At 46.8% G+C, this 12,069-nt stretch overlaps 1 protein-coding gene across 1 annotated transcript; it reads right to left on the bottom strand.

Moving 5' to 3' along the window:
• Positions 1-8,740: 8,740 nt before the first annotated feature.
• Positions 8,741-10,851, bottom strand: LOC146969848 (tripartite motif-containing protein 16-like). Its single transcript, XM_085805402.1, has one exon. The coding sequence runs from the start codon at positions 10,470-10,472 to the stop codon at positions 8,799-8,801; it is 1,674 nt and encodes a 557-aa protein (XP_085661528.1). The 5' UTR covers positions 10,473-10,851; the 3' UTR covers positions 8,741-8,798.
• Positions 10,852-12,069: the final 1,218 nt, after the last annotated feature.

Below are 12,069 nucleotides of genomic sequence, written 5' to 3'. Positions count from 1 at the left end.
CTCCCCAACCCCTATAAAGGAAACATGACAAATGTATATATAAATTGGAAAAACATAAAAAAAGAGACAAAATAAAAACACCAACAGACACAGAAAAGAAAGAAAACTCACCTCTCAACAAACTGACCAGACGAGAAGTGACCAAAACAAAACCAACGGTTACATTTATATATGGGGGTGGGGCCGCCCAGGGAGGAATGCAGGGGCAGGGGGCCCCAAAAGAAAATAATACAAAATACAAATAAATAAAATAAAACGTCAGGTAATAAATAAAACAAAATAATAAAAAATGAATGAATAAAAAAACAGATAAAAATATATTTTAAAAAATCAACTACAATTTTATATAATTATATTTAATATTAACCCTGTTACACTCACCCCCCTAGAATTATATAAAATTCTTAGTAGCATATCAAAAATAACGCATACAAAAACAGGCCTAAATATATATATATCTAAACATATACACTCAGCAACATAAGCTTCCCATGGAAAGGATAGGAGAATAAGAGGTTCGCTCGGCGCCTAGCAAAAGCTCAAATTACTCCACAGACAAAATGAAGTGCCTTATACACCACACAAACAGGCCAAAAATGTGTTTCCAAGACCATAAAAAAAAAATAAAAGGTTATCAAATTGGTGGTAATCACATCAATATAAAGAGAGACCAAGAATAAAGATTACAATATATATCACTTTTGTACAAATTAACCTCACATATGTTAATGAACCTCACATATCACACATTAATAACAGCATTAGAATTTTGCTCAAATCCTAACAAGGTCTCAAGCTGTGTCATGGACTCAATGAGACGACACACAGGTCTGATTACTCTGCCAAACCGTGAGGTGAGTCCATCTTCTACATTACATCTCAGAAAAGAACCTGAACTGGCAGGAGGTGGACATGGCAGGGGAGCAGAAAAAACTTGAGGTTGGTCTAGGACACTAGCAGGTGGGGGGTCTATGACACCAGTGGGAGCGGCTGGGGCCAGGGAGGCCAGAGGGGGAGGGGCCAACAGACTGTCCTGGGCAGGGGGGTCGTCAATAGAGGACTGCTCGTGCACCCATGAAGCGGTGCGGCCGTTTTCCCATTCACTTACGTTTAAAAGGGAACCAGCCAGGGACGGTTCAGCTGCTGCAGCTGCAGTGTCCAACGCAGCCGTTTCAGTATCATGCCAACCAGATTGGGAAGGGACATCAGCTACACTACGGGCAGGTGTGGACAGTGGAACAGCGACATCATCATGAGTGTCATGAGTGTCATTCAAAGGCAAAAAGTTGACCTGGAGCAGTAAATTTCGATGGACAACGCGCTCACATCCGTCCTGATCTCTGATACGGTAAATATGCAAAGCAGGTTTTGCAGCAACCACAGTACAGACGGACGGCTTCCACTTATCAGAAAGCTTGCGTTTCCCAGTGACACCTTTGTTCGCCAGCAGCACCCGATCGCCGACAGACAGAGACTGACCTTTGACCCGTTTGTTGTACTGATCACACTGATGTTTCTGCTCAGCTGTGCAGTTTTCCTGAGCAAAAGCCATCGCACAGTGCAGATCTTCTAAAAGAGACTTCACATACACATCATAGTCACACACAGTCACGTCACGGAACACATTCTTAAACATGAGGTCGACTGGCAGCCTGGGGACCCTTCCAAACATCAAATAGAAAGGTGCAAACCCTGTGGTCTCATGAACAGTGCAGTTGTAAACAAACGTCATGGACTGAATCATCTGCGGCCATTTCTGTTTGGACCGAGGAGGAAGAGATCTCAGCATGTTGCCTAAGGTGCGGTTAAACCGTTCAGTGCAACCGTTTCCCATTGGATGATATGGTGATGTATGTGACTTTTCAACCCCTGACAGCTTCAAGAGTTCAGCAATCAGCTCACTTTCAAAATTCGCTCCCTGGTCAGAATGCAAGCGCTGAGGAAAGCCATAGACACAGAAAAAGTTGTCCCACAGTTTCTTTGCCACTCTCTTGGCAGTCTGATCCTGACAGGGGAACGCATGTGCAAGCTTCGTAAAATGATCAGTGATCACCAGAACATCAACAGACTTGTTATCACTACCCTCAGCTGACCAAAAGTCCACACATACAAGTTCCAAAGGAGCAGTGGTCTTAATGCTCTCCAGCGGGGCTCTAGCAGACGGCTCAGGGGTTTTGCTGAGAACACACCTGTGACAACACCTCACATAATCGCGCACGTATCTCTCCATATCATACCAGAAAAAGCGTTGGCGAGCCAACGAAAGTGTGCGGGGCTGACCCTGGTGACCAGCATGGTCATGAACACCACACAGGGCGTCAGCTTTCAACGAATCGGGCACAACAAACTGAAACCGCTTATGCTTGGACAACGGGTTCTTTGTGACCCTGTAAAGGATGCCATTCAAGAGTGTCAGTTTTTCCCATTGTTTGAGGAGTCTGATGGTGAGTTGACTTTCATTGCAGCGTTCACGTCTGGAGGGCCTACGCTTCCGCTCAACATAGTAAATAACCCTGGAAATGACTGAATCTCGCTGCTGATGAGACTGAAGGTCACTGAGAGATAAAGAAGGAAGCACATCCTGACCTGAAGGTGTTAAAGTGGTCAGATGATCGGCAAGGGAGGCTGCTCGCTGTCTAGGGGCAGAGTCCCAGTCATCCAAAGAGGAGAGGATAGAAGAGACGTCGTCCTCAGACAGAGAACCATTAAAGGCAGCTGAAGGAGAAGAATTATCCAAGGACAGAGGTTGACAGGTAAGACGGAAGGTGTCCTGCACACAGCCGCAGTCGACATCCTCAGCCTGACCAAGTAGCCCAGAGTAAGGTTCACACAACAGCCTCTCCTTTAAAGGCCTCACAAAAGGATCCCTGCTGAGTGCATCCGCTACTACATTCAAGCGACCAGGAATGTGCTTGATTTCAAAGGAATATGGAGCCAGCTTAGAGACCCAACGCTGCTCACAGGCATCAAGCTTCGGTTTGGTCAGTATATATGTGAGTGGATTGTTGTCTGACCACACAGTGAACTTATGACCCTTGAGCCAATGACTGAACTTTTCGCACACAGCCCATTTCAGAGCTAAGAATTCCAGCCTGTGAGCTGGATAATTAGCTTGACTGCGAGTGAGGGATTTGCTTGCAAAAGCAACGGGTCTCGCTCTCTCCTCGCCAGCCGGCACTTGTGAAAGTACAGCCCCTAGACCATCAAGAGACGCATCGGTGGAAAGGATGAAAGGTCTATCAAAGTCTGGGTGTGACAGTACCACACTGTTGAGGAGCGAGTTTTTCAGACCTTCGAAAGCGGCCTCACAAGCAGGAGTCCAGTCTTCTGAGGTCAGTTCACGGAAAGTTCCAGCTCTACGTCGGCCGAAGGAGCCTTTAGTTTTTCTCTTCTGACCAGCAGTAAGAGCGTAAAGTGGCTTAGCGATGGAAGAGCAGCCAGGAATGAAGTGTTGGTAATAGAGCACCATGCCAAGAAAAGACTTGACTTTCCGCTGAGACGGAGTGCAACCATCGTCCTTCATGAGATCTTCTTTCCGAAAAGCAGAGATCACTTTCACTTTCTCTTGGTCAACCGAAACACCACTGTTGTCAACCACATGACCAAGAAACCTCACGGACTTCCTGAGAAAATGACACTTCTTCTGTGCTAGCTTCAGGTTGTTAGCCCTGAGACGTGAAAAGACGGTGTCAAGACGTTTCAGGGCCTCTTCCTCAGAAGGAGCAAAAACAAGCAGGTCATCCAAATAACAAAGGAGGCTGGAAAAGTTCAGATCACCGAAGACACTGATCATCATCCGCATAAAGGTTGCCGGACTGTTACATAGGCCCTGGGGAAGCCGGTTATACTCATAAAGGCCCATGGGTGTTGTAAAGGCTGTGAACCGTCTGTCAGACTCATGGAGGGGGATGTTGTAAAACCCCGATGTAAGATCCATGGTGCTGAAAAAGGCGTTCCCCCCAAGAGCAGCAAGACAATCAGCCTGGTGGGGCAGCGGGTGTGCGTCTTTGACAGTCTTGGCATTGAGCCAACGGAAATCAGTACAGATCCTCAAGTCCCCAGACTTCTTCCAGACCAGGACCAGTGGTGAGGCATATTCACTAACAGACTTACTGATGATGCCTTTCATCTCCATCTCAGACAGCGCCTCTCTCAGTTTGTGATAATGTGCTGGAGGAAGACGGCGATAAGGCAGCCGGAAAGGGCGATCATCAGTAAGATGGATACGATGGACAAAATCCTTTGCCTCCCCACAATCCAGCTTGTCCTTGGAGAACACATCCTGGTAAGTAAGCACAAGATCAGCCAGCCTTTCTTTCCATTCATTTGACACATCACAGCCCTCAAGATCAATGTCAGCCAAGCCGCAGGCTTTAAGTTGCTGAGAGGGAGGAGAAGCAGTGTCTGAAGCGGAAGCACAGTCATGAACCTGACCAGACTGAGGCCTACTCACACCCTGGGAGATAGGAAGATCCTCCACTGCAACACATGGAAAAACATCTGCCACCTTTGCATTCCTGCGCAGTGTGACAGGGCTCATAGTAGGATTAAGAATTTTCATAGGGACCCAACGGTCGCCCCACATAGGTGCTACAACCCGACCAACAATGATGTCCTTTGGAGCAGAACGAGAAGACGTGGGCTCCACTATGACAGCGCTCCCCGGTGAAACAGGAGCATTACCAGGCAATTTACCCCACACCAAATACTCCTGCTGGGGAGCAAGAGTGACAGCCTGCCGCAGCTTAACAGTGCCAACTTTCTCAGGTAGTTCAGGACCTGACCAGCGGGTAATACAGCTGAGTAACTGCAAGAACTGTTCACATTCAGGGTCGGAGTTCCTGGAACGAATGAGCTCCCAGTATTTCTCATCTGATCTCAGCCCCTGTACTAATGGTCTGATGATATTACTTCCAATGATGAGGTCGTCTCTCTGACCTGGAACAAGAAAAATAGGCACAATGAATTTTGAACTGAAAATCTCAACAGCCAACTCATAAATGCAACTGGGTTGTGTTGTGAGACCACCACAACCAACAAGGACCACTTTCTCAGGAACAGACAGAGGACTCAAGAGAACACCCGCAGCTTTAAGCTTGGACCCCCCTCCGCACTGAGCGTGCACGACATACTCCCAGAATCAAGCATACCTTTCAAAGTGGTCTGACCCCCAACGGAAACCGGAACATAGAACAAATCACTAGCCACTTCAACTCTGTGAGAACCAACAACAATCACTGTATTGTCACTGGGAAGATTACTACAGCAATTCACGTAAACTGACTGCACATCCCTATCAACAGCGAGGGTTTCCTCAGCAATGCCCATGCTACCCCTCTCAACACACAGGCGCCCTAGTTTAAATCAGCCGGGGAAGGAGAAGGAGGCATTGCAGCTGTGGAGCCGGAGAGCTGTGGACACATCTGTCTAATATGGCCAGGGAGAAAGCAATGGTAGCACAATCTGCACTTTCTGCAGTGAGCTTGGGTTGAATGGTCGCTTGAACTGCAAACTCTGCATGAAGACGGTCCTGAGCGCTGCTGATTACGGTGATGATTGAACTGCCTCTGGGCGGGCTGATAGCTGACTGGCTGAAAGTTGGCAACCCTCTGGCTAGTAGCAAGAGAAGCATTACAAAGAGACAGAACTTTGTCAAACATGGCCACGACCTGCTGGACGCCAGACTCTGCAGCTGGCTGAACAGCGGCAGCAGGGGGCGGGTCAGAGGCACTTGCACATAGTGGGTTCAAAGAAGCGGGTTTGTGCGGATTCACCATTTCGCCCGACCCAAGATGACTACAGACCAAGAGTGGAGGAGGCAAAGATGTAGGTGTGAGCCCTGACTGACATGCTGATGACTCACCCTGAGACAACCCGGAGCTGGGAGGGTTAAAAGACTCAGTGACTGGACTCTGATTGTAAGCTGACAAACCCACTGCATGATGAGTCTGGGCTGCTGCCGTCCTCACACGTCTTGTATGGCTGTCCAGACGCTCCTGAACCTCGGCTGCAGTCCATTGCTCTGGAGCCTTCAGTTGAAAAGACATGGCAAGACCTGGATCGGGGCAATGGTTGATAAACATCATGACTACCTCTGTGCTGGGGTCCTCAACAGACTTACCTCTTCTACGAAGGCACTCATCAGCGGCATCAATGGATTTGTTAAGGCGGATCCAGTAATCCATAGCACTCTCACTGACACGAGGAATAGTGCTGTAGAAATCTCTCATGGGCAGGTTAGAATATGACAGTTCGCTGAAGTTACGCTTTAATATGTCAAACACAGCTAAAGGCAGGTCAGATGCACTCAGTCCACTACAACTGCGAAGGGACACTTTAACCACATCTCTGGCTCTACCTGTTAGTCTCGACATTATCAGATCACACATTTCAGCAGGTGTGTCACATTTCACTCTTTTCAGGTAACAGTTCATCATATCCTCCCATTCATGAACAGAGAACAAATCAGTGTGATCACCTCTGAAGTAAGGTGGTGCTTTGACGTCAGACTGCACAAGGACCTTGAGCTGCGACAAACTAGCATCACTGGACAACTGACTCGTGGAAGACTGGACCTGATCTGCATTGGGCTGCTGCATAGTGCTAAGGTTGGCTGAAATAGTGTCTCCTATTTTCTTGGCTAAATCTGTGATTAAGGTACCAAGGGCCTCAACGGGGACGACTTGTGTAGGCTCAGGGGCAGACTGGGTAAGTGGCGTGGAGCTAGCAGTGGGAGCTAATGACGGGTCAAAAATGGACTGATCAGGTGCGTAGTTGAGAGCACCAGGGGACATGGACCTACCTCTGCCAAAACACAGTGAAGCAATCTGCTGGCCCCTCCCCAGTGTGACATCATGCCCATGACCAACGCCACGACCAAAGTTGGTATGAACCCTAAAAGTGCCCTCCCCTGCCATTATAGCCAAGTAGCAAAGAAAATAAAAGAATTTTTTTTTTTCCAAACAAAATAATAACACAGGAAGGACAATACACACACAACTTTTTTTTTTTTTTCACACAAAAAACAAACACAGACAATACACACAAGACACAAGACAATTTTTTTTTTTTTTTTTTTTTTTTTTTTACAAAAAAAAAAGAAAGACAATTTTCCCTTTTTATCCTTTTCTTCGCTCAATAGGAGTAAATAAAAATACAACCCTCACTTAATATCAGCTAACTCAGATGAAAATGTTGAACAGTTTCCCAATGAGAGTTCATACAGTCTGATTAACTTCAAACATCGCGTATAGCGGCTTTAATCCCTGGGGTCAACAAACCTCCGGCTAGAGCCGAGCGTCAACGAAGTCAGCTGGTGAGCGAAGCCTGCGCCAGACACCGCGGAGAAGAGCCGGTTCATCAGCAGCAGCCGCTGCCGAGCATCACTGCCTGCCACCGCCGAGGAACAGAGCCGTGGAGCCGCAGAGCTGAGAGCCAGGACCGCCGCCGCCACACCGAGAGAGGAGAGGAGGAAAGCCCCGAGACCGGACCGCAGCTAGCGAGCGTTGCTCTCCGCCGACACCGTGGAGGATGGTCGCGAGACAGGACCGTTGGCTAACAGCCGTTAGCTCCCCGCTGACACCGTGGAGGATGGTCGCGAGACAGGACCGTTGGCTAACAGCCGTTAGCTCCCCGCTGACACCGTGGAGGATGGTCGCGAGACAGGACCGTTGGCTAACAGCCGTTAGCTCCCCGCTGACACCGTGGAGGATGGTCGCGAGACAGGACCGTTGGCTAACAGCCGTTAGCTCCCCGCTGACACCGTGGAGGATGGTCGTGATACAGAACCGTTGGCTAACAGCCGTTAGCTCCCCGCTGACACCGTGGAGGATGGTCGTGATACAGAACCGTTGGCTAACAGCCGTTAGCTCCCCGCTGACACCGTGGAGGATGGTCGTGATACAGAACCGTTGGCTAACAGCCGTTAGCTCCCTGCTAACACCGTGGAGGAGGATCGTGATACAGAACCGTTGGCTGTCAGCCGTTGGCTCCTGTCGATACCATGGAGGGGAGGAGGGGAGAGAGCCCGGAGCAGCACCCGGTGGATCAGACGACACTGACCGGAGATACGACGGGTCACGGCACCAAGTGTAACCGGTTCGTGGAGTACTCTGCGTTGTTGTGTAAATAATCACAGTCCTCCTAGAGGTTATTTCTTTTATTCCTGACCAAGTTGAAAGAAATAAAAACAAAACACAATCAGCTCCGTCTCCCCAACCCCTCTCAACAAACTGACCAGACGAGAAGTGACCAGTTAAAAAAAGTAAACATACCTGACCAAGTTGAAAGAAATAAAAACAAAACACAATCAGCTCCGTCTCCCCAACCCCTATAAAGGAAACATGACAAATGTATATATAAATTGGAAAAACATAAAAAAAGAGACAAAATAAAAACACCAACAGACACAGAAAAGAAAGAAAACTCACCTCTCAACAAACTGACCAGACGAGAAGTGACCAAAACAAAACCAACGGTTACATTTATATATGGGGGTGGGGCCGCCCAGGGAGGAATGCAGGGGCAGGGGGCCCCAAAAGAAAATAATACAAAATACAAATAAATAAAATAAAACGTCAGGTAATAAATAAAACAAAATAATAAAAAATGAATGAATAAAAAAACAGATAAAAATATATTTTAAAAAATCAACTACAATTTTATATAATTATATTTAATATTAACCCTGTTACACAGAGACACAACAGCAATAAGCTTTTAGCAACAAACATGGAGACTAAAGAAAGTGATGAACTAAAATACAGATTTTAACCAACTGCACCTTCAATGATATTTGTCTATTTCAGTTTACACAACTCTGCTGTGTCTCCAAGCCAGTTAAGATAAAATCCAGCATGTAGAGGCTGAGTGAATGTGGTCTGGACTCTGTGGAGGAGAGTCATGGTTTCAGAGACGCTGTAGAAGGACAGAATACCTGCACTGTGATCCAGGTACACTCCTACTCTGGAGGACTGAGGACCTGAGACTGGAGTCTTGATCTTGTTGAAACTAAATCTGAAACTCTTGTTGAAACAAAGTAATGACCAAGATTTGTCATAACCTCCAAATGAACTTTCATCTCCTGCTCTGCTGATATTCTTGTATGCAACTGCTACATAAACTGCTCCTAGTACTCCTCCTCTCCACTCCACCTCCCAGTAACAACGTCCAGTCAGACTCTCTCTGCTCAGGACCTGAGGATATGTAATGAATCTGTCTGGGTGACTAGAATAGGACTGATCTTTACACCACGTTGCTTTCCTGTTTCCCTCAGATAATAACAGTTGTCTGTGTGCTGTGTTTGGATCCAGTGTGATTTTCTGTGAATATCTTAAGAAGTCAGCTCTGGTCCTGGGCTCTGCTGGTGACAGTAAAACATCCACTTCAGTCACTGTCAGTGAGATGTTTGTCCATGTGTCTCTCAGAAGGTCCTGTAGTATATCTCTGAGCTCTGACACAGCTGCTGTCACATCCTCAAAGTGTCTGAGAGGACGGATATTGATGCTGGATGAGTGTGTAGATGGACTGAGTGCTGACAGTGAGGGGTAGTTATGTAGAAACTGGGTGTGATCCTCTGTGTGTGGCAGCAGCTTCAGCTCAGCGTCTTTCCTCTTCAGCTCAGTGATCTCCTGCTCCAGCTTCTTCTGAAGCTCTTTGACTCCACTCACTTGAGTTTCCTGCTGGGATCTGATCTGCTGCTTCAGCTCAGAGCTTCTTTTCTCCATGAGACGGATCAGCTGAGTGAAGATCTTCTCACTGTCCTCCACTGCTTTATCAGCAGAGCCATTGATGGCCTCCACCTCCTGTTGAAGCACCTTCACATCTTTCTCTGTGTCCTGGATTCTCTGCTGGATTTCTTGTCGACTCAGCTCCAGCTCTCTCTGCCTCTCAGTCCTTTCTGCTGCAGCTGAGACTGTGTCGTGGCCTTTATGTTCATCCACAGAGCAGAGATAACAGATACACTGCTGATCAGTGCGGCAGAACATCTTCATCACCTCATCGTGACGAGAGCAGATGTTCTCCTGGAGCTTCTTGGAGGGCTCCACCAGCTTGTGCTTCTTCAACTGAGCTACATCATGATGAGGCTGCAGGTGTGTCTCACAATAAGAGACCAAACAAACCAGACAGGACTTGACAGCTTTGAGTTTCCTCCCAGTGCAGACATCACAGGCCACATCTTCAGGTCCAGCATAGCAGTGATCAGCAGGAGCAGCTTGGAGTCCAGTCTTCTTCAGCTCCTCCACTAAAGCTGCTAACATGGTGCTTTTCACCAGGTCAGGTCTTGGTATGAAGTTCTTCCTACACTGAGGACAGCTGTAGATTTTCTTCCCATCCTCTCCATCCCAGTGGGTTTTAATACAGTTGAAGCAGTAGCTGTGTCCACAGGGAATAGTCACTGGATCCTTCAGTAGATCCAGACAGATGGAACAAGAGAAGGTCTCCTGGTCCAGATGAACTCCTTTCTGCGCCATTTCACCTCTCACAGACGACGACTGTCTGAGTTTCTGTTGCTCAGAAGTGAAACTAGTTTGATCTCTGATCTAAACAACATGTGTCTCTGCAGTGAACGGGGCCTGTCAGCTCCTCCTCTTCACCACATGTTGGTTCCACCCATCGTAAAACTGTAGATCTGAACGGGAGGGAACAAGGAAACACATGATCGGGGTGGAGCTCACTGTGTTTGAGAGCAGGAAGAAGAGGGAGAGGATCAGGTTAAACATGTTCCAGTGAGAGCAGCAGCTGTTGATCTCAACTTTGTGACGTATTAACAATAAAGACTCGTTAAAAACTTACAAGTTAGATCATGTGTCTGTCAGAAGTTGTGAAAAACCTCCTGGTATCTGATCAGGTGTGACTCAGTCCTGTTTGTTTAACCTTTGTACGACACAAAGTTCAACAACAGCACAAACTGTTTCATGTCTCAGTTTATTTGCAGGAGACAGAACATGTTGGCATTGTTACATCTATCTGAACTTGTTTCAGTGATAGTAGGCCTAATAAACTAGTCAAAATAATACACATTATTTTTACAGCACCTCTTAATAATAACTAATGTAACCCCTTTAATATATTGGGCTACAGAAATAAATTAGAATAGAAAAGAAAAGGAAATTAATATATTATTAATTGTTTAGTTTAATAAGAAAACTGCATTGTCTCGTCCAGTATACATTTTTCCCATGTTTTTCTGTCCCCCGAATGCATCAGGTCAGATCGGCCAATCAGAGAACCGTAAACACAGTTTAGCCCCGCCCCCCGGTGTGTTTTACGTGTGTTGTGTATGTGAGAGAGCATCAGTCTACGCAGAGACAGAGAGCCATCAAGTCGGAGCAGAGTTTTGTAAAGCGAGCAAAGTGAAAGAAAGGGAGAAACCGAGAAAAAAATAGAGCGAAAACAGAGTCTACTGAACACAAACGAGCTGTCAAGAGAGTGTTTGTGAAAAAAGAGCAACAGAAAGTGAGTTTAACCTATTACACGGTAGATCTGGTAACGGCTGTTGTTTTTAGCCGTTACTGCCATTAGCCGTTAAAGCTACTGGTTCTAAACTACCATTAGCTCGCCGGCTGACTTTCATAGCCGTTAGGCTACTACTGTTGGATCCTAACTGCCGTTAGCTCGTCTGCTAACATTTGTAGCCGTTACTGCTTCTGTGGCTCTTAACTACTGTTATCTCGTCTGCTAGCGCTTGGCTGATGCTCCCAGCTCTCGTCTGTCTGTGTGTCTGTGTGGACAACTTCCCCCCTCGTCTGTTACTGCTTTCAGCAGCAAGGTAAACGCTGAATCCACAAACTATGTGTTCCCTTGTAATGTTTGTAACCCCTTTTTCCCTTAGTGTTCATAATCTACACTGTGGTCAGGTCACACCCAATAAAATAAAACAGGTCCTAGGTTCTCAGCTAAATACGATGAATTCGCTGTGGTTCTTATTTAAACAAGGGACTTTATCACTAGAGTGGGAAAAAGGAAAATACTAGCGCGGTGCCTCCACTGAAAACTTACTATGCTAGGTGTAAGCAAAAATGATGTAAGCCCTCAGAAATAGAAAAGAAAATAGAAAACAACAAACAC

Source organism: Trachurus japonicus, chromosome 17 (genome assembly GCF_045865225.1).
Source record: "Trachurus japonicus isolate A0001 chromosome 17, Traja_1.0".
Classification (NCBI taxonomy): domain Eukaryota; kingdom Metazoa; phylum Chordata; class Actinopteri; order Carangiformes; family Carangidae; genus Trachurus; species Trachurus japonicus.
Note: the sequence above shows the minus strand (reverse complement) of the source record. Positions and strands in the feature narration are given on the sequence as shown.